Source organism: Triturus cristatus, chromosome 8 (genome assembly GCF_964204655.1).
Source record: "Triturus cristatus chromosome 8, aTriCri1.1, whole genome shotgun sequence".
Classification (NCBI taxonomy): Eukaryota; Metazoa; Chordata; class Amphibia; order Caudata; family Salamandridae; genus Triturus; species Triturus cristatus.
Window position 1 is genome coordinate 226,743,219 of NC_140591.1, and position 26,701 is coordinate 226,769,919.

Below are 26,701 nucleotides of genomic sequence, written 5' to 3' on the forward strand. Positions count from 1 at the left end.
TTGACGTAAATAAGAAAGGCTATTCAATTTGTAATCCTAGTCTGACATCAGAGCTGTATTTGTGTGTATATACCCCATTCAAAATGTTCTGGTGTTTATGATTAGTACGGAGATGCCATACTGATGAAACGTCTGTCTATTTAGTTCATCATCCGCATCTTTAATTGTAAATGCCAGTATATTTCGAGATATTAGAATGTTAATAGGTATAATGCAGAGTAGATCCAGTTTTGCATAACCTCTTCTCTAGCAAAGTGTACCATGTGAATTCACAGGATAAGGCTAGTGTACCTAGCAGAAAATAGTAGAAGGGAGGCATGTATGGACTCCAACTACTTTCCATGTTTCTGCAGACAAATTAACACCACCTTCAGCGTCTTGAATACAGCTCGTATAACAGCACTAAGCTGATCTAAGGAATAAACCAGTTGCAAATCACTGCTTTGAAGAGTCTGGTGACAAGGATCAAACTAAACGGTGCTGCAAATACACTGTCTCTCTTGGCTCAGGAGATGGTAGCTGGTGTTTTGATGTAGGCGAAAATGTACTTCCAAATACGTTGCTTTTTAACAGTTCACCATTGGTTGGAAATGTTTTCATCTAACCACTATGGTCATATCCAAATAGTAAAAGGGACCTTTTTAGCCTCTTATCATAGGCATGCAAAGTGTGTTCATTACTAGCCGAGCAATAAGAAAGGAGAATACTAAGAGACACTAGCTAGTCTTTTGCAAAAGTGATGCCATCCAGGAAACCTATATTCAATGATCAAAAATCTTCTAACACAATTGTGCATGGATTTATGTTGAGGTTCATTCTTTGCTAGAACAGTGCTAAGCTCCCAAAACAGAGCAGAACAGGCATCTGCAAAAATAAAATTCTTTCATAGAACAGCAAGAAAATATAACTGGATGGGGTTGGTTGAAAAGTAGCTTTGACAAATGAAAAATATTCTAATAAAATATGATTAAAGACCTGCATTTGCAGAAACAAGAAATAGAGATAAAAGAATCTAAACATAAATATGTAAAGGAGTATTTATTTTTGCAATCTGCCATTTTTCATTTTTTTATTTTATGATTAGTCAGGTAATACGTCCTGGCTGAAAAAAGCATTGCCTCATTTAAGACTACTATATAGCCATAGGGAAGATTATGATATATGCACTGCTACGAGTTATGAACCAGACTATGAAGCTGCACAAGTTGGATTGCCAATCAGAACCTTCTCCTCTGTCAGTTTTAGTGCTTGATATAAAATGTAAAGCAGGTCAGTGTATGAGATATGCCAATTCCTTTTTTTCAGCCCAAAAATTACACAGAGATATTCCGTTTGGGTTCTTTGAACATTTTAGCATGTCGTGCTTTGAGGTTCATAAACTTATTGTGTAGCATTCGCTAAACGTTACAGAAGTAACACACATCTTGATGTCATTCCTGTTCAACTGTGTTAAGTATCTTGCTCTATACTGAGGGCATTTGCATTCCAGTGTCTTTTTTGGGGTACGTTTTGGTGATAGATCTATCCTTGAAGACCGGACACAATCATGCACTTCCTGTGCACCTTTGCAATGGCCCCAGCCAGGACTACAATTGGCGCATTACAAATTGTTGGAAATTTAACAGTAGGAATTTGTAATTCTTTCTTCTATTTGCAATGTACATGTGTACTCTGAAGAATCAAGCTGAAATAGTCTTAGGTCTCCTGTGGACTTCCAACGTGGACAGACAAAATTGGAAAAGAGGAATATGGTCCTACTCACAGCTACTGTTTCACTAGGCCCTGTATGATTATGGGGGAAGGGAAATCACCCCAAAAACACAGCATTCACAATCCTAACTGCCCAATATGAAGTTTTTTCTCAGAGAAAAATAATGATTAGCTTGCGGAGTACGCACTTTGTGCGAGAAGAATGGAGTTCTGAAGAAGTCCTTCCTATTGGTCCTGCAAGGATATCCTCAAAATGTGTAAGGCAAAGATCCTCTGAGTAAAGGAATGCCAATACAAATATTAAATACTGCAAAAAGATCTGATCTTTCTCCTGCTCAGACTCAAATTGTAAAGCAGCATACAAATACTCCTAACACTCAGAAGGGTGTGGTGGAGGATAACATGCTAGTTTTGAAGAATCTGTCAATAAATACTCCCATGTCCTAGGAGTGACTAGGGTTGAAAGCCACCTTGAGGTGTCAGAAGTAACACAAATGTAAATCTGCTCCTCAATCAAGTTAAGCCTAAGGACCTAGAAGGATGAAATAGTTTTTTCAGGAAAATGTCCTCTTAGAGCGTGGTTTGTTGTGAGTTTATTTATAATTTCTAAACTAAAAAGAAAGCAGGGAATTTTGTAGGCACAAAAGGAAGGATCAGAGTTGTTGTTTATCAAAACAGAGGCTGAACTGACAAACAGCACTAACTGAAAGTGCATTACTCTGCTTTCATTTCCTTCCGAGCAAGAAGGCACTTCTAGTGTAGCTGAAGCATACCACTGTTTTTGCTTAAATCCTATATAAACTTAGAAAATGTGTTCCTGGATGCCTTTCAGTGAGAAAAAAAAAACATAGATCGATTCTTTATGGTCATCATCACTGCTATTGCCCTTATAATTTATGGTAGTCTCTGCAAAGCATTGATTTACCAACCCTCAAGATTTTATCTTATTCTTTTTTTTAACCAGTTCAGCACTCTTAACTTGGATATACCATTTTTACATCCTAAATATTATTTAGAAGAAAGGTGCCACAAATATAATTTAAATGACGAAATGGCAAAAAAGATGGCTAAGATAAAGTGAAAAGAACTTTATGGCTGGAAAATAACACTCAGTAGCCCTCAACACAAGGCCACTGACGGTGCAGATGCTCCCTTGACGGTAGAGAGGGAGAAATAAGAGGAAATATCAGAGGGTCCACCATTGCCAAAGGCTTAACAAAAGGGTTGCAATTAAAAATCTGAAGACCATGTACAGCCTAGTGTGAAAGTAATAGGGAAATGTGGATATTGTCAGGGTGTATTAGCCCTTATTTGTTATCAATATCAATGACTATATGATACCAAAGGGTCAATAACGCTTTTACAATATCCTGAGATCATTTCACAGAATCAGGAAATACTCCAAAAGCATGTAAGCCATAAGAGATTCCATGCAACAGAAATGCTGAAAGCAGGAGTTCAGTCATTTTGACAAGTACCCCAGATTAGGAACTGCAATTAAAATGATGTTTAGATATTAAGCGTTGGAATTTGTGTGAAAGAATAGTGTGTTTAAGAACGGATTGCCAGAAAATTGATTTGTTTAATAAAACAGCTACTCATTTCCAACTCTATAAACACACAGTGAGGCCTAAAATGTTTTATGTGTAAGAGAGGTGTCATGGCTAAAGCAGCCTCAATGCTAATCACATGAGGAAGAAGGCAATCTAACATGACAAGGAACTACTGAAATCAGCTACTTGACAAGTGCTTTGCGTGATGTTGGTATCTCAGGGGCTCGTGCAAATCCAATCCTGTACTTCTGCACATTCAACAACCGCTCCCAGTCTGAAACACAAAATACTCAGCTCCAAAAGAACTCTTTGGAAATAGAACAAGCAGGCAAGGCAGGATTTAGCAATGGGTTGCTGTTTTTTTTTTCCCCAAACAAGGCAGGATATTGCAACCGGTTGCTGTGTTTTTTTTCCAAACAATGCATATCACCAAGGGAGAGGCTTGGCAAGGGTGAGGCAGGCTTGGATCATTATATTCCCTTGCCGGCTGGAGGCCATTCTTAAGGGTAAAACTCTAAAACATGAGAAAGGGGGTCAAGACGGTACAGGCCGGGCTTGCTTTTCGGAGCCACTTCTAAGCCAACCCTTGGCCACCATCGGCCAGGCTGCCCGAATGGGGAGCTAGGATTCAAAATTAAGTTCCACTTTAATCAACAGATGTCTGAGTGGGCTAAATTATTAGAGCAACGAAAAAAAGAAAATGCATTTGAAATATCTGTTGCTTAATGCTGTCCGCTTCATATTTGCTGAGTACATCTATTCTCAAATATTATGAAATACAATAAAAGAGGGTTATTTTTCAAAGGGGCTGCTTTGGTATTTAAACATTACACTGTTTTGAACCAAAAAATTAAATTGAAAATATTACACTTTGTGCAAAACAAATGTTTTTCCCCAGACTTCCCGGTAAGTTGTAAAAAACTGAAGGTATTTTCAAGCGAAATATTGCACTTTGCTTTTGTTCTTACACAAATAATGCACAGGATTTATCACATTTTGTAGCTTTGATTATTACAAGTTGAAGCGCACAATGAATGACAGAAGCGGAAGGGAAAGTGCGATTCCTTACCCCTTAGAGGGTATAAGCGACAGCATTAACCTTTCTCCTGCTAATATTATATTAAAAAGAGCGACCATGACAAAGTAAAGCTGTGCAAGAAAAAGATACTTGCCAAGTTCTAAACAAGTGAAAGGAACATTGAGTGGGGTGACGGCCACTAATATTGTGCAAAACGATATGGATTTGATAAATGTCAGCTAATTAAAGTGTCACCCGAAGAAGTACCAGATTTGGGCAAATGAGGCGGGTCCACTACAGACCTCAATTCCTGGCAACGTTTTTTACATTAAATTAGCAAAGTGTGAAATAGCTTTTTATTTCCCTTCCGTAGCATGATGAAGGGTCTGCTGGTTTATTGTGACCCGCTTCACATTTTCAGTCACTGGACAGTGCTTTTCACCGGCATCGCAGACACCTTTCACACTGCAACAGCAAAATAATGGTAGAAAAAAACTTTCCTGGTGAGCAAGATGCTAAGAAACCTTCATATTACTTCTGCAGCCCCGCTCTGAAACGCACAAAGGCAGAGCAACGCCATTTTTGCCAGATATGCAAATGTTATCATTTGGAGATGCCAGTACAATTAAAAACAAAAATGATTAGTTGACTAGAATATACAGCTGAATTGACTATGTGTCCCCCGCCTTTGCCACTAGAGAGAGACACAAGGCATTGGGAATCATAAAACACTGAACTCCGGATATGAGACAAAGATCCAAAATTCAGCTACAAGGAGAAAAGCTGTGCTCCTTGTTTTTAGTTTCACTATCATTAGTAATGTTAGGCATCAAGAAAAAGAAAACGCATCTTTGCACATAACTGAAGCAAATGCTGACGCTAGGATAGAATCAGTTTGATGCTACATCACAAACAGCTTCTGGTAGGCATCTACAGGAGAAGGAAGCTTCAATGCGTCCATTGCACTCATCTCGCGTAACTGCATCAGGTCAGGTGGCGAGTTATAGCACGGAGAGCGTACAAAAGTTCTGCCTGCATCCGAGCTTCCATTAGAAGCAGGTTCACATGGACCTGGAGGGCACAAAAGGACAGAAATGTAAGCATCTTACTCACATCAACACTTTTTTTATTTAGTTTGTTACTATTGTATGCAACCCGCCCAAAACTCAAGCATGATATCAAGATTATGAAAAAAACATACATTTCTAAGCTTTATTGTACTTCGAAACAAAAACTCAGTGCATCACATCCTACTGACAGCCTCAATAACTCAGCATGGATTTTAAATGTTGGCACGAATACACAGCCAACTCGCTCCCTCCCAATTTACCAGTCACCTCATTACAAATACGTCGAAGTCCACAGATGGGACAGTAATGTCTTTTTACGCAATACAAATGCTCCTTTAATTTTCAGGCTTAGGCCTGGAGGAATAGTTGCATAAATCCAGTCTGGCTGAGCACAGCCATGGTTCCAGGAAGGGCAATGTGGCACTTTCTTTTAATGTGTAAAGCCAGGAGGGAGACAGCAGGGGAGTGCAACATTCAGCTCCCTGATTACAGTTATCAACATAGAAAGATTCAATCTAGCTATATCCATTGATAGAACAGACGGAAGTCTTTTTATACATTCACATATCACAGATAAATAACCGAGTACTGCTCTAAAATGCCTGGTTTCCTCGTAAGTGATTTAAAAAGTTTAAAAAGCTAATGATTAGGAGCTTACAATTCTTCCTGAAAGATCTGTTGAGTTTTAGGAACCTAATTTAGCCGTACTATATCCTTAAGGCAGGGGATATTTCCCAGGGAAATACATGAATATTCGTTGGTCAGTTTCTGGGACATTCCTTAGGCCTAATCGGGGTGTGAAGTTACCTTCCAAATCCACTTAAATCCTTTACTGTTTTCAAGCAAAGTTATAACAGTTTCTTTTCAGAAAGGAACTCTGCCAAATCCACAATTTAATCTTTTAGTTTTTTCAAGCCAAGTTATCAGAGTTCCTTGTTAGAAAACCAGGTCAAAATCAGTTTTAAGTGAAACATGCACAGTTAGTTTTGGGAATAAAAAGAAACACCACATCCAGGAAAGGTCTCATGAAGTTTCCACCAACAATTTTTCTGATTGTTTCCCTCAGGTGTATTGTGGAGCTATTGCAGAAGATCTTCACCATGGCCAGTCCCAAGCCCAGCTGTGAAAGGAGGAGACTTATGTGTGGGGCTAGCTGCCACTCCATGTAAAAATCCTAGCTGCAGAAACATCCACCAAAAGACAGCCCGGCCTTGGGAGAGAGGCATCTCCTTCATGGAGAGCTACAATGCCTTGTGGTGAAATTAACTACAATAAAGCCCTTTGTGGTAAATATTTCGTTACCGGTACTATTTTTTATGCGGTAAAGTCTTAGTGAGAATAACTCAGTAAAAATAAGAGGCAGAATCCGTGGTATTAGAGGTTTTAAAAGGCTTTATTCCTATACATAGGAATACAATTCGAATTGTGGGCCTTCTATTCCATCACCACGAAAGTTCAGGAAGGAAGGGGGCATATATTATTGACAGATGAGCAGTTTTATAGAAAATGCATTACAGTGAAACAGATGCAGGAGGCGTAACAGCTGATAATACAGAAAAACTGTGCATACGTAACTAATAGAGGCGTAAACATGGGTGTAACTAAATAAGTCATTAAACATGATGTCACAAGTGGGTGGATCCATAGGAGAATCCTGCAATGTCAGTAGAAATATTCGGCAGAGATGCGCGCGCAGCCGCATGACGTGTGATTGACGTGCAACTAGAGAGTGAAGGGGACTTGACATTTAGCTCTACATGTGGAGACAGAAGTCTGGGGTTATGTCAACCTAATCCCAAATCATATCTAATATCCTATGTTTAAAGAACTGTGTTATCCAAAAGGAAAGGTCTCTAGGATAGAATCTATTCTATACTGACTGTTAGTGCGTGTACAAGCGTCTAAGTGTCTACACTAGATGCGAGGGGGTAGGAATATTCCATGGTAACGGGGCTATGAATTACTTGCATGAGGACAGCGAGGCCTGGCCCCTTTGCACGGTAGCTGGAGGAATGTTTACCTAAACTGCTAGACAGGAATGCATCGGATGAGGAGCGAAGGAGATAATCTCGAAGGTGAAATACAGTTTTTGGCAGGCGATAGGCTGGATCAGGCACCGTTAGCCGCGCAGGGAGTAGGACAAAGTTCATGGTCACAGATGCAGGCTCAGACTGGAGCTTTCAGAGGCAGAAGGCAGGAAAGGCTTGATGACAGAATTCGGGCCTACTCGCATGAATCTGTAAAATGTGGAAAGTGAACCATATAAAGTCGGTGGCCTTTCATACTTAGGAATGGAATATCTGACCCATTCATGGCGGGTCTGAAAGAGGACATGGTGGACGCACATATATTTGCGTCTTCAAAACTGGAGTAGGAGGGAACATACATGTACTTATAGCATGTACATGGAGCCGTTGGGGTCTACGATAGGGGACATAACTGATCACAAAATTCATATTTCCTCATTCCCTCCTTGTCCCCTACGGACCCTCAGGAGATATCGATCTTCATCAATCCATCGATCTGTTCATATAGCATCATTTGTTCTTCTTTCTTCTTCCGGGATCTTGAATGAAAACGTGGATGTGGGATACACGATGTGGCACACAGACCACAAATCGCTGGCCCACATTGTAGACATAAGCAGCAACTGAATAGTATGAGAAAGCCAATACCTAGGAAGGATAGGATTCTCCATCCCCAGGCTGACAACACGCCCCAGAACCAACCGGACCAAGTCCAGGTGCCTGGACTCTGGTGTATCTGGCTTATAATCTTATGAAGGCGGGTTATGGCTTTATATACTGACGGCGAATTTTCTGGTATGAAAATGCAGCAACTTGATCCGATGACCCTACAAGCTCCGCCCCTATCGGCCAGGATGACGTCAAGGACAAGACGATTTTGAAGCACAACAATCCGCATAGCAGACTGCTCTTCTGTTAAATTGCCTAAGGCGGAAATAGTCTCGTTCACTACTGCTTCAAGGGTTCTGGTTAATCTACGTATCAGCTTACTATTAGTGACTGTACCTATATAGGGAAAGAATCCTTTATTGAAATCTGTGTATTTTTCCCATGCTGTTTCAGTGTAATCGTCAATTGGGAGATCTCTCTGTTGTCTATTGTGTACTAAATGGGTATTTCTATGATAATCAGGAGGAGCTAGGAAAACAGGTGGCAGAAGGAATGCTATGTAACAAGTACCATCCCAATCTAGAGGTAGACATATATATGCGGTCTGGCCACATATGAAGTAGGAATGATGGGAAGCTCTAAATGTAGACTTGCCTTGATCACTGAATTTTATTACAGTGGTGCATTTACTGTGGCCCATGTGTATGGAACCATTCTTTTTTATACATAATTCCCCTTTTACTGGGAATACTGACATGGCGGGCAAGATTGGTGTAGCTTCAGATTCCACGTTCAGGATCATGAGGTTAAGTGTAAAATTACCTAATCCATATACTTCATTTTCTAGATCAGTTCCTGTTCTTTTGGGGAGTCCCTCCTTGTTAGGGTAGCAGACTTTAAGTAAAACTAGGTTCAGGTTTCCCCAAACCCAGTTGTCTTGATAAACTGCGGAATTTGAATCTAGGGAATTAATCAAACTAAACCATGCTCCACAGGAGCCATTGTGTGTGAATGGATATGGAAAGAGGGGCAAAACTCCCTTATAGTTTTGATAGGGAGGGAGTCGGCCACATATCCAACAATTTGTGGCATTGCTGGTCTGATGGGAATGATGTAACATACTAATGAATGTGTTGTTGCGCAGCGCAAATCTATATGACAACTCATGCGGAGGAAATTCGCTAAAAGAATGTTCTGCAGTTATATTGTAAGCATGTTTAAGAATAGGGTAATACATATGCAGTAGTATGCTGGAAAAAATAATCAGAAGACTTAGAAAAAACAAAATTAATAATGTTACTGTGCAGTGACTACGAAGTGATTTACAATACGCATGCTTTTTCAGCTGCATTCGCTGATTTCTTTCTCTATTCCGGTCTAGAGGATACATGTCAGAGACAAATTCAACCGATTCACCTTGGAGAGGACTTAAACAATCAAAATGTCTGACTTACTAGACCTCAATTTTAGTTTGTAAAGTTCTGGTTTGGTTAATTCAACCAAGGGGAGCTTTGAGTCTGTCTTTGAGGGAATATAGGGTTGAGTATTTATACTGGATGGTAGTCCATAAAATTTCTTGATATGACTCGAGTGCAACCACCCTTTGCGACCCTCGATCTTCACGGCAGTCCTTGTAGTCAGTAGAACCAACTTAGGCGACTTCCACCTAGGATCCAGTTGGGTCTTCCGGTCGAAATTCCTGACCAAAACCAGGTCACCAGGAACCACGTCATGGGGCTTCACCTCAGTATTATCGGGAAAAGCTGCGGCTACCTGTGAACGACAAGATTGTAGTGCAGACATCAAGGAAGCCAGGTAATCTGTCAGCATATTACAGTCAACATCAGTTATTTTGCGAGGTATAGGCGTCCCCCACATATTTGGTGGTCTACCGAAGATCACCTCGTACGGGGATAGCCCAGTTCGAGAATGTGCTACCATTCTCATGTAAAAGAGCGCAACTGGTAAGGCTACTATCCAGTCGACACCTTTTTCCCTACATATTTTGGACAATCTAATTTTCAGAGTTTGATTATGGCGTTCCACGAGACCTGCGGCCTCGGGATGCCGGACACAGTGGAATTTCCATTGGTAGCCTAACAAAAGGGAAACGTGTTTCATTAGTTCGGATGAGAACGGCTGGCCGTTATCTGAGTAGACAACACGTGGTAAACCGTACCGTGGGAAGAATTCTCGAACTAACTGTTTGGCAGTAGTCGGAGCAGTGTAATCTGAAACCGGGTATGCTTCTGTCCAACGGGAAAGAGCACAGACCACTACAAGAACATATTTGAATCCTCAACATCGTTCCATCTGGATATAATCCATCTGGAGGACTTCAAAAGCATGATCGGGAAGTTGAAATCCACCCTGCTCTACGGGGATGCTTTTACCTGGATTAAACTGACAACATATCATACAGGTACGAACTTTTTGTTTAGCTGCTGCTCGTAAGTGTTTGTTGAACCAAATGTGTTGAATGCTGTCTAGCATAGCTTTTTCTCCTAGGTGTGCTGGACTATGTATTGTGTTAATGATGACTTGGACCATAGAGTCGGGAAGAAACCATATAGATTTTTCCTTCGTCATCCATCCTTGATCCGTTTGGATCCCTCCTAATTCAGTCCATTTCTTTATTTCTTTTGGTGTAGCATGTGTCTGTATGTCAATTACATCAAGGGCGGGATCCTTAACTGTCATGCAATGTGTTAGTGTCGGGACTATTGTCTTTGTCATGTCAGTTGTGAGAGTCTGATTCTGAGCAGTCTGTTTAGCTGTTCTGTCAGCTAGGTCATTACCCTGAGAAACTTTTGTATGGGCTTTGCATTTCATAATCGATATTGCAGTAGGTAGATGAATCGCGTCTAATAGGGTTTGAATGAGGGGTCCGTGCTGGATGTGGGCACCGTGAGAAGTTAAATAACCTCTCTCTCGCCACAGTACGCCGAAGTCATGGACGACTCCGAATGCATAACGTGAATCTGTGTATATGTTGACTTTCTTATCTTTGGCTTGAATACAGGCTTGTGTCAGAGCGATGAGCTCTGCTGCTTGAGCTGACAAAGTGTTAATACGATTTGTTTCAATGACTTCAGTGTCTGTTGTGACTGCGTAAGCGGCCACTAACTCTCCTGTACTTGTTCTCATACATGACCCATCTACATACAATGTCAAGTCTGGATCTGACAAAGGGATATCTGTCAAGTCTTGTCTGGGTTTCGTCGTGATAGTAATAATTTCGACACAATCATGTGCCAATGGATCTGTTCCGCTCACTGGTAACAGTGTGGCAGGATTTAACGTATTGCAACGTCTGATTTCTATGTGTGGCTGAAACAATGTCAGTTCGTAACCGGTGAGTCTCGCTATAGTCAAGTGTTGTGTTTGTGTGCGATTCAAGAGAACCTCTACTGCATGTGGTACTTGTACTGTCAATTGATGTCCTAACACTATGGCATCGCTTTGTCTGATTGCTAAAGCTGTTGCTGCCACCGATTTCAGGCACGCAGGAAGAGCCTGAGCTACTGGATCTAATGTACTAGAGAAATAAGCACATGGTTTGTGTGATCCTGCTTGTTCCTGAGTGAGTACTGACAAAGCAGTACCTTCGCGTTCTGTAACAAAGAGTGTAAACTGTTTGCTGTAACATGGTGTTGCTAAAACAGGTGCTTGGCATAAAGCTTTCTTTAAGCTTTCAAAGGCGTGTGTATGTTCTTGAGTCCAAGGGAGGACAGTCGATGTGGCTGCCTCCTGTGTTGTCAACTGGATGAGTGGTTTTGCTAGGAATGCATATTGAGGGATCCACTGCCTACAGTATGAAGTGAGGCCTATAAAAGCCCGCACCTCCTTTTGTGTCTTGGGTGGTGGCATGTTAGCGATTAACTGGATGCGGTCGGGTGTAAGCTGCCTTCCCTCCTTGGACAGCGAGTGCCCAAGGTAAACAACTCGCGGGACACAGAATTGCAGCTTAGAAGGGGACACCTTGTGCCCTTTGTCGGCCAGAAATTTCAAAACCGTCAGTGACGCTTTTTCACATTCAGGTTCGCTTCGGGCGGTGATCAGCAGATCATCGACATATTGAAGCAAGGCAGTGTTAACTGGCATGTGGATACTGTCAAGTTCTCGTTTCAGTGCTTGGCTATAGATGCTGGGGCTTTCTGTAAATCCTTGAGGTGCGCGTGTGAATTTAAAACTTCGTCCATTTAAACTGAACCCGAACAAGTATTGACTTTCTGGATCTATTGGGACGCTAAAGAAAGCATTCTTGAGATCAATTACAGTGAAGAACGTTGCTTCTGAGTCAATAGCTGTTAGTAATGAAGAGATATCTGGGACCACGGGGTATTGTGGTACAATACATTTATTTAATTCGCGCAGATCAATAACTAATCGATATACTGGTGGTGCTTTTGGATCCGTTCTTTTAAGAATCGGAATTATCGGGGAATTACATACATTGGAGTCTGTTTTGACAACCACTCCTTTTGCAATAAGCTCGTCAATGATTTGCAGCAAAGCCACAACAGCATCGGGTGGTAACTTGTATTGTCGCATTCGTGGTAGTATTACTCCTGTTTTTAGTGTGACACGATATGGTGTAATATTCATGCAACCAACATCAGTGGGGCCTTGTGCCCATAAATGTGTAGGTAAATTCTGCAGTCGGTGATCCATGTCTCTGGACACATAGTGACCTTTAAAATCACGTAAAAATAGTCGTACTCCTTCCGGAGAACAACATATTATAGCTCCTAGAGCTTTCAATGTTTTTATACCTAACAAGTTTTCTGGACATGATTTAGTGAGCAATAAATCTGTAGTACGTGTCAATGGACCGACTGTAAGTGGAAGAGGTTGTGTTACGTCATTTATTATAGGTTTTCCTGAGAATCCAAGGGAAATATTTTGTGAGCCTGAGAGGGGTGCCCCTGGAACTTCACTGCGTCGTATAGTCGTTCTGCTTGCCCCTGTATCAAGTAAAAACTTTCTGTCTTCCCCTAATAGTTCACTATGTACATAAGGTCCCTCTTGGTCTACAGGAACCTCAATAAGGGGTAAGCCAACTTCCCTCTCTAGGCTATCTCATGAGTATCGCTGATAATCGGGATAATCTGCTTGTGCATACTGATACATCTGTTGTGTTGTCGCTTGTGTTGCAGCAATAGGCTGCGCTTGTGGTGGTGCTACAATCTGTTGTGGAGCTCCCTGTTGCGGAGCTAATTGTTGCGAAGCTAACCTAGGTTGTGCATGCTGAGGGATTTGTTGTTCATTCTGATCCTGTCTAGGTGGACGTGGTCTCTCCTGCGTTCTACCTGTAGCAATATTATGTTTCAAGACTGGACAATCGTGTATATAATGACCTTGTTGTTTACAATAGTTACATGTCCCTTTCGTAGGACCTGCGGAATTACCCTTTTGATGACCATCGGTTGGAACTGACTGTGCAACAAGCATTTTCATTTTTGTATCTTTCATACGTCTTTGTTCGTGTTCTTGTTCTTCTCTAATTCTATTGTGATGATATTGTAACATCTGTAACATCTGTGATGGGGTATTACCTTGCCAGGTACTTTCGAATTTCAATACTCTATTCTTAACTTGTAGCAGAGAATTTTCAACTAATTTTGTCACGAACAGATGTGGATATGACTCACTACTGGCTTTGATACCACTATTTATACCAAAACATTTTTCAAATCGGGAATAGAAATCACTAGTGTCTTCATCTGGTTTTTGTTTACAGGCTGATATTGCACCCCAGTCTTCCTTTTTCGTAGTTAATAAACGTGGCAGTACCTGTACTAGTAGCCCTGCTAGTGCTGTAGTCTTTTCCCCAAGCCCTGATCCTGCAGCTCGGGCCTTTTCTTCGTTTTCTAATGCTGTCCAATCTATCTTTTGGTCTCCCACCTCCCATTCCTTTTCTTTGAGTTTCTCATAAACACCGGAGGGTAATAGGACTTTTAATATTTTCATAATATCGGGGTAGGTATACTCTCCCATGAGTAACAAGTCCTTTATTTCACGGTGGAAACCTGCTGGGTCCTTGTCATGGCTGGGTACTACTTTCTTCATTTCTAATAATTCTAGTTTAGTTATAGGCGTGTACACAAACACGCGTGTAAAGTTATTACCGTCACCTCTAATTGGGTGTACTTCGCGTAACGGGTTCTGTCTATCTATAGGATACATTTTTCTTCCCATAATGGGAACTGGAACGTGTTCTGGGCATACGAAATTTAAATATTGGTTTCGGAATTCTAGAATTTCTTTAATCAAATCAGTACTTGACCCTCTCCATATGTTCGTGAGTAGTTCTGTCAATATGTCAGGTAAGGGTCCTGGATCGGAGTGTTGGCTTTTATATAATATAAGGAGGTGTTGAATCATGTATATACTAGCTAAACGCTGTTCGTATGGGTCAAGATTCAGAAACGTGTGTGCAAGTACATCATCATTGTAGTCGCTGGGACTGTCAGCCCATTGTACTGCTGACCTAGCTAATTCTTGTTCGTCCATGGAATCGAGCATATGGTACCCTCTTCGATCTCGGAGTAATTTATCAACGGCTTGGAATAGGTGTTCGGGGGATTTTGTATTTAACATAGGATTTGGAAAATGTCTATTATATTCTGGACGTATTGGACGTATCGGGTCATTAAAGTCTCTAGTATTATTATGTGGTCTTCCTCTACCTACATAAGCTATTGTTTCGACTTGTTCTGATTCTTGCTCCTCCTCCTCTTCTGATTCTACTCTGTCTGTTTCTCGTCTTTCTTTATGTATTCGTTCTACTTCCTTGCGGATCTTTCGACTCATGGCGATTATACACGCCTGTCTATCGTGTTTCTCTTCTGATATGTTCTGACCCCATTTGACAAGTCTTTGCATGGTATCGTGATCTGCCCCGGGCCTGTCTTGATTCCTAATTACACAATTTATGAAAAAACGTAGTAGCTGTCTTTGGACATCCACTTTCTGATATTCCATAGCTTCGTTAATACTTTCTGGACCTCGCCCTGTGTGGACAAGGCGATATATTTTGTCTAGGTGTTCACCCATTCCTGGTATTGTCATTAAATATAATGTAGCTCGTCTTATACGTAGTGATGATATGAGCAATTTATCCTGTCTACCTGGCACTGGGTCGTATCTACAATCCACAAGCTGTTCTTTAAACATGTCGGATGTCGCTAATTGGGGTGTACGTTGGAGTGCTAAATCTCTAAGGGTCTGTTTATTTCGCGGCGGGGTGGCAAACATGTCTGTCGTACCTCCTGTAGCACCATCTGAGGCGCTAGGCACGAAAGGATTCGTTGGACGTAGGATAGAGATTGTGGATGCGGGAAAAACTGTAGAAACGGACGGACCTGTGGGAACTTGTGGAGGAGTTTGTAGTTGCGGGGGTACAGACGGATGCTCTTGGTGTTGAACACCATCGGCAAGCGGTGAGTGTGGTATGGCATTAGCATACTCGGGAGCTACGTCATCTAAATAAGAGGAAAGGAAAACGTCCTTTGCTGTTTTGGGATGTGTTTTGGGATGTGCTTTTATCGGAAGCAATGGAGGAGTTAAATCTTTTGGTATTTCCGGGGTAGCCTTAGGTAACCCTTCGGCCAAAAGAGGATACATACCATTCATAAGAGTGTTTCTTTGTCTATCTACTTGTTCTGAGTTTACTCGGGTACCTTCCTCAAGTAATAGATTTTCTCGAGTTTTATTTGAATTCTCTCTACCTTTCTCTTCCTGCCTGTGTGCTTTTTCTGTACGTCTGTATGATTCTTTACGCCATAATTCAATGGCATCTTTCTGTGACTGTCTGGCTTTCTTTTTCCATAATTCTTCTTCTACTCTCATGATGCAATCTGCATCCCAGGTCCCTGCTGCGGGCCATCTCTGACTTTCTGGTAATTCTTTGGTGTAGTCCACCCATAAATCAAGAAATAATACGGCATCTAGACCATGCTTATGATACATAAAGTATCCTGGAGTGTCCCTAGGTGGAATGGGAACAGCTTCTTCGAGTACCCCTTTTCTAGTTTTGATCTGTCTCAGTTTCGAAAAGAGCGGCATTTTTAGATCTTGTTTCTAGAACACACTTTATACGATGAACACAATAATGAACAGTCATTCACACCACAATGTATAGAACGTATTAAAACATTTAACATTTAACAGTTTTAACGAACAATGATAACTAATAGAAAACTAGTTACTGACATAATACTGACACTAGATAATATTTATTTATATGCAAGACATACTATATATACTGCTAAACAGTACAGATACACTGCTGAAACAGTGCAGACCGGATTTGTGTACCCAAACCCGTCTTGACCGGCACAGACTGTGTGCACGTTAAGTGCCTCCCCGGTAATGGTACTCACCGGGTAGCTCGGAACGGAAGGCCTCGGAACGGAACTGAAACTGGACCGGACTGGACTGGACTCGACTCGACTGGACTCGAAACTTCGGAACCTGGTGGGCCTCTGTATACCTCGGATCTTGCTCTCTCAGCTAGGCTCTGGTCGGGATACTTCGCACTTCTCACCGCCTCGTCTGGGTGTTGATCGCAGCCTCAGTCACTCCCGCTTGGCCGGAGGGAGATACAGGAAATCCTGCGGGTACGCGTTTTTGTCCGTTCAGCTGTGGCAGGAGACCGGGCCTGCAACGCACCGCCGGCGCGTGAGATGAGAAAGTGTCCCTATTCGGGCGCCAATTTATGTGGTAAATATTTCGTTACCGGTACTATTTTTTATGCGGTAAAGTCTTAGTGAGAATAACTCAGTAAAAATAAGAGGCAGAATCCGTGGTATTAGAGGTTTTAAAAGGCTTTATTCCTATACAAAGGAATACAATTCGAATTGTGGGCCTTCTATTCCATCACCACGAAAGTTCAGGAAGGAAGGGGGCATATATTATTGACAGATGAGCAGTTTTATAGAAAATGCATTACAGTGAAACAGATGCAGGAGGCGTAACAGCTGATAATACAGAAAAACTGTGCATACGTAACTAATAGAGGCGTAAACATGGGTGTAACTAAATACGTCATTAAACATGATGTCACAAGTGGGTGGATCCATAGGAGAATCCTGCAATGTCAGTAGAAATATTCGGCAGAGATGCGCGCGCAGCCGCATGACGTGTGATTGACGTGCAACTAGAGAGTGAAGGGGACTTGACATTTAGCTCTACATGTGGAGACAGAAGTCTGGGGTTATGTCAACCTAATCCCAAATCATATCTAATATCCTATGTTTAAAGAACTGTGTTATCCAAAAGGAAAGGTCTCTAGGATAGAATCTATTCTATACTGACTGTTAGTGCGTGTACAAGCGTCTAAGTGTCTACACTAGATGCGAGGGGGTAGGAATATTCCATGGTAACGGGGCTATGAATTACTTGCATGAGGACAGCGAGGCCTGGCCCCTTTGCACGGTAGCTGGAGGAATGTTTACCTAAACTGCTAGACAGGAATGCATCGGATGAGGAGCGAAGGAGATAATCTCGAAGGTGAAATACAGTTTTTGGCAGGCGATAGGCTGGATCAGGCACCGTTAGCCGCGCAGGGAGTAGGACAAAGTTCATGGTCACAGATGCAGGCTCAGACTGGAGCTTTCAGAGGCAGAAGGCAGGAAAGGCTTGATGACAGAATTCGGGCCTACTCGCCTGAATCTGTAAAATGTGGAAAGTGAACCATATAAAGTCGGTGGCCTTTCATACTTAGGAATGGAATATCTGACCCATTCATGGCGGGTCTGAAAGAGGACATGTTGACGGTGGACGCACATATATTTGCGTCTTCAAAACTGGAGTAGGAGGGAACATACATGTACTTATAGCATGTACATGGAGCCGTTGGGGTCTACGATAGGGGACATAACTGATCACAAAATTCATATTTCCTCACCTTGGTGAAAACAACACACAATTCTTTTTTCAAGGGATCCCCATTGAACCATTCAGGAAGGAATCGATTCTAGTATCCATCAAGAAACATCCCCTGTGTGTTTTATATTTAAAAGAAGGTCCCGTGGCCAGAAACAACCACCATGAAAATGTATGAAAAATATGTGGCTAAAATATAGGAAGTGCCTCAGGTAAGCAACCAACACGGAGCTAATTGGCAGGTTCTCACCAATTTGCTCAATTTATCATCATCAACAACTTTCCTTAGTACTGGGACCTGGTAGCACTACAAATACATGTCACTGTTTCCCAGTGCACCAACCAAGATTCAAATCTATGGCCTTCGGTTACAAACACACATGCAGTGGCCACATTGACCAATTGAGCTTTCCTACTGGAACAAGGTGCATTTCCCACAATTTAGTTTAATTTGCATTTAGGTCTCGTATTATTTTAGGTCTGGCCTCTGATGCAGCGTTAGCAGTCTTGTCAGACTATTTTTCTCCCCCCCAAAAAATCTTCTATATAGACCTACACAGAGTGGCTTTCGGTCAGTGGGCATGGTTCCTTAGTCTTTTAAGCTGATATTCACAGTTTGATTCCACCCATCACAGCATACAGAAGGTCCCTTCACTTTGAATGACTGCGCAATGCTTGTACACACTGTTCACATTTGCCTAAAATACTTCAACTGCAAAGCTAGGTCAAAGATTGCTTTATTTTATTTATATTAACTTTATTTTGTTTGTACTCCTTTTGATAGTTTGTTATAAAGTGTTTTAGTGACATAACATTGTGGTTACCTGCGATTTGAGTGCTTAATTAGATTTTGTCCGCTTCACAAATTAAAATAATAAAATACAAGCCACAAGCATTGATGTTAAAAATCAAAACATTTAGTCAAGGACCAAAATCGATTTTTTATAAAATTCCAATTTTGACATAAAGCAGCTATGCTTCAATGACATTTTCATTTTAATTTAAGTTTTGCTGCATATGGTTATAAAAATAGTTTTAAAAAATAAAGAAAAAAATTCACCATTGCTCCAGCTCTCAAAAGGCATACCCATTAGCTTTGTCAAAAAAAAAAATGCTTTTTGACTGTCGATTACAGGCTTTAGTCCTTTCTCGAGACACAAAGGACCACAAGCAAGGGTTGGCGGGTAGATAATGCAGAAGAGAGGCTGTACATGCACGCTGTGGGTAAAAAAATGTAAAGCTGATAACGCTCTGAAGACCTCCCAAAAGCAGCTCCGTTAACCGGTGGTTTGAGGAGGTTCAAAAACACTAGGTTTTCTCTTGTTTTTGTTGAAGTATAGTTCTGGCAGGTTTGATGTAAGTGTGTTTGCACAGAGCACAGCAGCCTGTGTAATATCTTACATTTGCCTTGGGAATACTCACCTTCTCTGAGTGCTTGAACTGGCGCCAGTAGCCATCATACATGCGCTTCGTAGTCCTTTCGGGATAGCAGGTCACTGTCTTAATGTAAACCTTCAGGCTTCGTTCAAGCAACTGATTAACTTCGCCGTAATCGTAATCATCATACCTATGGAAAAAAGCTCAGGCTTAGTAGCTGCACTTTCGTCATTCAAAGCAGTTTCAAGCTTGCACTTCATAGCTAACCCACGTATTTTTCTTGTGTTGGTAAATACAAACTCCCTGGCTGTCTTTGGCCCACACTACACAGCAGATTACACAGGAAATCTCCTCAAAGACTAGCACTGCGTTGCATGCATAGCACGAGATACTTCATGCCAGAGTTTGCACAATCTCCGGTGCAAGGTGTCCCGTACAAGCCACCTCATGAATTGGCCTGCTGCACTGAAGACCACTTACCACTTAACCAGCCTTTCCGAAACGTGTAGAAGACCAAAGGCTTCCAACCAGATAGGGGGGGGAAGGGTATGAACTTGGGCACACAGGCTGGTGTGATGTAAAGAATCAATGGCTACCTTATAGAAGGGCACCAGCAAGCTCTTGTCAGGACTTCCGAAGGTGCTACTGACCTGAATTATGATGACTTATCCCATCTTAATGAGTACCTCTTCTCACTTACTCTTTACAACTAGCCAGACCGCCATTGCTTAAGTTTCCTAAAGATCACTGAGCCTTTCCTAAGGGGAGAAAGAGGGTGGCAAGCTAATGTGAATCAGGTATAATATACTAAAACTCACAAATTACCACCCTGCAATTTGGGTTTACAACCACACAAAGCCGCCATTTACCATAGTGCCTGCTTTGTGCTTCAATGAACGTGGCCCACTGTGTTTTATGAAGACTGACAGGTGCCAGGTGAGCTGGCATTTCACAACATTCACAACGATTGAGAGATTACTTTAAGGTGACTGGAGCACCTTAGTCCCTTGTTCTTTTTCATGACTATGAGGTAGGAGCTAGAATTGCCAGGCGACAGCACATAAAAGTGCTTCTCACATGATCCATCTAGCTGGCTCTGCATGCTTCTGGGCTATGCTGTGCAACCAGCTCAGTGCTATTCTAAAGAGATGGTCATTAACTTGACCATCTTTCAACACCATGTAGGGTGTGTGTTGGTGAAAGCGCACTGAGTCACATCGATACAACCTTTTCCTTACATCATGTTCAATTGTCTCCAAGCTTGTGAAAAGAGTATACAAAGCACGGCAAGCTTTTGCAAAGGAGAAAACTTGGGTCAAATCCAGGCTTCAAGCTAACACGTTGAAGAGAACTACCCGTCAAACTTTACATAACCCTTAGGTGTGGCCTTCAAAGATCAGTGCTAACATTTACTGCAGCGAGCGGCCCATGAGCTTACATAATTCATCGATTAAAGCACAGCTCCAGCTGAGCTTGACAAAAATACCAGACAAAATATTCTATCCAGTTCAATAGAAGGTTTAGATACTCAATTGGGAATGGCGTATTTTCATCACTGCTCACAAAAACAAAGAATATCTCAAATCTTTTGTTAAATAATAAAAAAATGTAATGGCATAACATCAAAAACTCATGGAACACCTTTTAGCCAGGTGATGAATGAGGTTACAAACCAACACGGTATAAGCATGGTCGTTTACTGAAGGCGTGATAGACCCTAATAATAAACAACTGAGTGAATAAAAAGCACCACATTTTCTTTCAGAAAATCAGTAAACAGATTGGATGCCAAAAGGGTTGACAGATAGTAAACATCCAAGCTGCGGCCATTGCCACAGGAAAGATCACCTTACAGGCAAGAAGCTTCATTTCACAGTCAGCAGCAGCTATAGACTTAATGAGATTGGGCATGGCCTGACCTATGCCAACTAACACCCATTTGTGAAGATCCCCCGGAAAGAAGCGGAACATATGCCTGGCCTGTTGAAGTGTCAATGCACTGGGTAAACAGTTGTTGCATAAAGAGCTGGCACATGGCATCACTTGAACACGTCAATAGTGTATTTTTATTATGAAAACACCAATCATCTGCTCTTGTACTAGGCCAAGACCGAAGAAAGCAACTGAAGCTCCTCACTTGCATTGGAAACTTTGAAATTTTAGTTACCAGAAGAGCTGCCTAAAATACTTCCCCAGGAATGTTCTTATTTTATAATTTTACTAAGAGCAATTTAACCCAAAATGTATATGTAAGAAGCGGAACATGACAACTGTGAAACGGCTGGAAAGAGGTGCCACAAATAAAGTCAGTAAAAGATTTGGATGTAACGGAGGAACAAAAAACAGAGAAGGAGGAGTCAAATAACTTAAACCTTTCTGAAAACGCCCCACTGAAAGTGACCTGAACAACCATGGCCGATTAATTAGACATGAAAGATGACAGGTCAGCAAGTGATGATTGTAGCCACTCCCAGCCTCCAAGAGACAGCCTTAATGCAGGGCAACCGGAAGGGGTGAATTAAAGTGAACCAAGCCTTCTGATGTACATCATCGCACAAATTTATTTCAAATTTATTTCAGCCGCCCACCAAAGAACCGGCTGGCATCCCATTCATTCAGCCTCAGCATTTGGGACATGGGATGGAGGTCGAATCCTGCTGCAAAAGCAGGTACCCTCTGTGCGGAACAAAGAGGTGGCTGAATGCTGAATGCAAAGAAAATATGCGTAGCAGATATTCTTAGTCCTATCTAGCGCAATCAGTATCAACTCTGCTTGATCCTCCTATACCGTATGTAGTACTTTCAACAAAAGCAGCATCAGTGGAAACACGTGCCGCAAGCCCTGAGACCAGCTGAATCTGGAGGCATCCCCCAGGGAACCATTCAGAGGAGGCGAATGGCGCAAAAACTGAAGCCACTTCCTGCACTGGGCTGCGGCAAAGAGATCCACAAGTGGATACCCCAATCAGGAGAAGACTGCCCTCGTCCCATCGAGGTGTAGCCCCCACTCATGGTCCTTCAGCAAGAGACAACAGAGTGTCCCCTCTTGTGCTGTGGACCCAGTTCAGTGGGCCATTTCCCATTGTTGTGCTGATTGTCACTGGTCTAGGGCCGCACACTGCTACGTCTGTTAATATAATGGACGGCCGTGGTGTTGAGTGACAGCATCTGAACGATGATCCCTGATGCTGAAGAAAAATCTCTTTATGGCAAGGTACACTCTTGCTGATGGCTAAATGGGCAATCCATCTCCAGATGGGAGAGGACCATCCACCAGTGAAGGTCTGAATGGATGGACCTTAGCCAAGAGACTTCCCTGGATAGGAAGCCAGAACAGTTGCAAGCATCATTGTAGGCTTCTCATCCACGATCTGGCATGAGGGACCAGCAGGACACACAAGGCCATGTTTACCCTTCAGGTTGAATGTTGAGGGTATGTGACTGGCCCTTGCACCCTTAGGAGAATTAAGAGTACTTCAATGGAAATCTTTGGCCTTATAATGGATTGCAAAGAATTTCATTCAAACAGTATTGTAGTGCAGAGTGAGGCCAAACCCAATCTCTATAAATACCATCAAACCAACTTTCAAAAGCCATGGGTAAATCTATTCAACGTGTAGTACAGACATGAACTATCTGAAATAATGTTATATCAAGTAAATAAAACAAACGTAATTTATTTCACCAGTTAATCAATCATTCTATCATCCAAATTCAATTGTGGCTACTTGAGATATCACTGGATGGCAAACCTGCTGTTCTGCCTTTCATAGTAAATTCCATAGTCTGCATATGCATGAAAAAATCTGTCAACAAAGTATTGCAAGTTTCAAACCAGCAATCAGGTCTCCTTTGGTGTAATAAATTTAACTTGCGTTTTCGATCAAGATTTAAACATATGGTGAACTCTGGAAAAAATGCTCTGGGACTGCACTGCTAACAGTTCTTAATATTATCCTTAAAAATCCTATAACCTCACAACATCAGTGCAATTATACATGCTTCAGCATGGATTACTATGGAAAAAAGGATGTTTGGTCTTCAGAATGCCGTAATGTATCCCTGCGTGTCTTGATGTCTAAATCTTGTTAGAACATTGGAATGTTGGGAGCTCCATTTAAAACACTGGAGTAGCTCCGGGCTTATAATGGCTGGTATAATCCCGGAGCTCCAACATTCCAATGTTTTTGAGGGGGATTTCTATCCCCTCGCGCTCCCTAAAGCCTTTCTTTTATTTGTTAGAACATTCTTCCCTCTAGTGGCAGAATGTTCTAATAGCCTTATAGCCCTTCGTAGCTGGGCTATACCGGCTATTAAAGTCCCGCTCCCTTGTTAATGGCCCTCCCCTTCGGCTTGGGCCTTTAACGCTGGAGCGGGCCTTTAATAGCCGGTATAGCCCGCTATGGCGGACTACAAGGCTATATTAAAGGATTCTTGCCTTGTATTTAAGAGCAATATAATCTAGATTCCCTAAACTGTCCAGTCATCTGCAAGCAAGCATTACGAGACACTGATGACCTTTCTTCAGATGTATCCCACAATACTTAAACGATTTCCAAGTTAGTAATTTATGCCTGTCCTGAAACTCTAGAAAATAAATGGCAGCCAACCTTTTTTTCATTTAGGCATATGTGGGTGTGTTAGGATGTTGCACCACCATCGACAATGGGTACGTGGTATCATATAACGTTTCAATTATGTTGCAAAGTTGACAGCTATCTTTTTTTAAAGAGTAATATTCATTTGTCGTTCTATCTATTTACACTGGCTTGACTTTCCACAAACTGTTACCTTCCAAAAGAACCACTATAATAGCAGACACTACGCAAATGTTCCACTCATACCTTCCAGCATTTCAGCTAAACGAGGTTCAATTATAACTAATCACCCTCGTAACATAGAAATAAAGGAAACAAGGAAATATTTATATAAGGAGACACATTTAACAATCACTGAACATAGTCCTTGAGCCAACCCAGCCAATGTCTGTTGTCTAAAGCGGATACCAGATCTGTACATATGGTAAAATGACGTGAGCCCATGCCATTTCACATTGTGTGTTCTTATTCCCCTTTTAATTTTGGACATCACAATTTTACTTTTTGCATTCTATTCTAAAACTGGTCATGGTACCCTTGTAGTTCTCATATTTAGTTGTAGCTTAGATTTGTAGCTGCTTCTTATGAGTATTAACCTCTGGTTCAGCTTATTTAAAACAAACTGTGTAATGAAACTAGTAAATAAAAGTGCAATAAACAACCGCATAACCACCAGAGAGAGCATGTGTAAACCCAAAACTAGAGCGGAGTAGCTGAGAAATTTGACATAAAAAAAAAAATCACAAACAGCTGTACTTTAGGAAGGAACACCCTGAAAAGAAAATCTACAGCCCTAAAATACCAGGAACTATAGGACATATAAACATTTGTTTCACTAACAGAAAAAGCAGGTCACAGAAATTCCCTATAGCCCTATAAACCCACACTTAGTATGTAACTGAAGGACAACTTTCCCATTAAACAATATTGCTGCCTGAAGAGTGACGTTTCTTCCAAATAACCGGTTATTTCTGTGTAGTCACTGATTGAAGATAAGGAAATAAAGTATATTTTACTGTTATAAGGAATGCCTTCAACGAGGTAGAAAAAAGGAGGCAATGTTGTCATCCTGAATAGAAAAGATCATGTAATGGAAGTAGGACAAAAGCTAACCCACAACAATGATGCTCAACGAAGATGGCTCGGTGAACTGAATATTTGTTGATGACATATGCAATGGTCTTCAGAACACATGTTTGAGTCCTGGCAAGGCCAAATCATCCTTCTATACTTTATAGGTTGTCAAATAAAGTACCAATTAACTAGGTACTCATAACAGCACCTATTCACAAGGATTACACACTGCATTATTAAGTTCCTGAGAAATCTGAAACAATGGACAAGTGAAGGACTCCTTAGTAATGAGTCGTAAAACTGTCCAGACATGCATGTGTACCAAAGCATTCCTAAATAATTCTTAGTAAATAGGAAATACAAAAATAGTAGCGCATCACGGAAGAAAAATGTCAAAATCTGGATCATTCACTGAGATGGTTTCAGATCACAAAGATGGAGATATGCATCGGCTGGTGCTCATACTGGTCTCCTGCATCACGACATTGCCGACTTACTTAACAACGTACCTGGGATCCAATATGCCAAGGTTTTCATACTTGTAAGAAAGAAGTATATAGTTTGTGCATGCCAATTAAAAATTATTAAGTCTGGCTGCTATTAAATTATTTATTTACAAAAGGTCTACAAACTAGTGCCTTCGGTCCAGATTATATTATAAACTTTACACTAGGTAATAAGGTTTTTATACTTGAAAAATCAATATGTATACACAGGCTCTAAGGTGCCACAAAGAGCACTGGGTTTGCTTCCTCCTTTGCAATCTAATTATCAGTTAGCATGAAAAGGGGTGGACTGATGAGGACAATAAGAGGAATACATCAAATCAATTGTTCTTTGGGCAAAACATACATATTATGTCAGAGTTATCTAGAACAGAACAGATGGAATGCTGCAAGACTAACTCAGTTATATTAACTCCAATCAATACAAATCAACATTTTCCTCAAAATGCAGCAAGGATTCAAATTCCTAGATATTTAGGTCTATATATCAAAGTGCACTTGCAAATCTATTGCAAAATCACAGGAATTAACTGTGCTCAAAATGACCAACCATCTTATTCGTTAAAATGCATCCCTTTTGGGGAATACCAGTTTTATAAGTAATTGCAGACCGTAGAGTATTTTCGATGATTGCAAGCGATAGGTGGTTGTCTTGTTCTAATCCACCTGTAAATAAGGAGTAAAATATTTTTTCAAGTACGAATCGCAATGGCCATACCATACGGGTCTGGAAGTTAATGGTTCGCTCTCAGCAAGTACAGGAGGAATGATCAACGAACATAGTTTCTTTGCATTAACAATATAATGATGTATTTCTAATATTCATATTTACTATTGAATGCTAAATTTTAGATGCCATCCATATAGCGAACAAACAATACATCTGGTCCCATATGCTAAAGTGGAATGTATGAAAAATCTATATGTATAAACTTACCTTATGCCAAACATACAGTGAACATAGTTAAAAAGTGCTCTTCTTAACATAGTTGTGTCTACATCTTCATGAGTTGCCATGGTATTGTAAGTTAGATTGTAGACGGTCCTAAACTTGTCATCCAGGAGGTGCCCAATGTCCGAATAAAGCCTATTGACCAGGGAGAAGCCATGATCTTCCCAGGAATAGTCCTAAATAAAGAGAAATTACACACTCAGTTAAAGAATTACAGAATCGGACTGCAAGGCATAAACACATTATCCACTCACTGAGTTATCCACCTTCGGAGAACCCTCAAGTCTGTGCTACTACTGGGGAAACCCTACAGGTT

General features: G+C 41.2%; 1 protein-coding gene across 1 annotated transcript in view; it reads right to left on the reverse strand.

Moving 5' to 3' along the window:
- Positions 1-1,057: 1,057 nt before the first annotated feature.
- Positions 1,058-26,701, reverse strand: part of SESN3 (sestrin 3) — a 247,821-nt gene continuing 222,177 nt past the window's right edge. The window contains exons 8-10 of the mRNA XM_085621415.1: positions 26,371-26,561; positions 19,301-19,445; positions 1,058-5,352 (exon numbers count right to left, since the gene is read on the reverse strand). Of these exons, the coding sequence (XP_085477541.1) occupies positions 5,266-5,352; positions 19,301-19,445; positions 26,371-26,561 (423 nt within the window). The 3' untranslated portion in view covers positions 1,058-5,265. The remainder of the gene's footprint in view (positions 5,353-19,300; positions 19,446-26,370; positions 26,562-26,701) is intronic.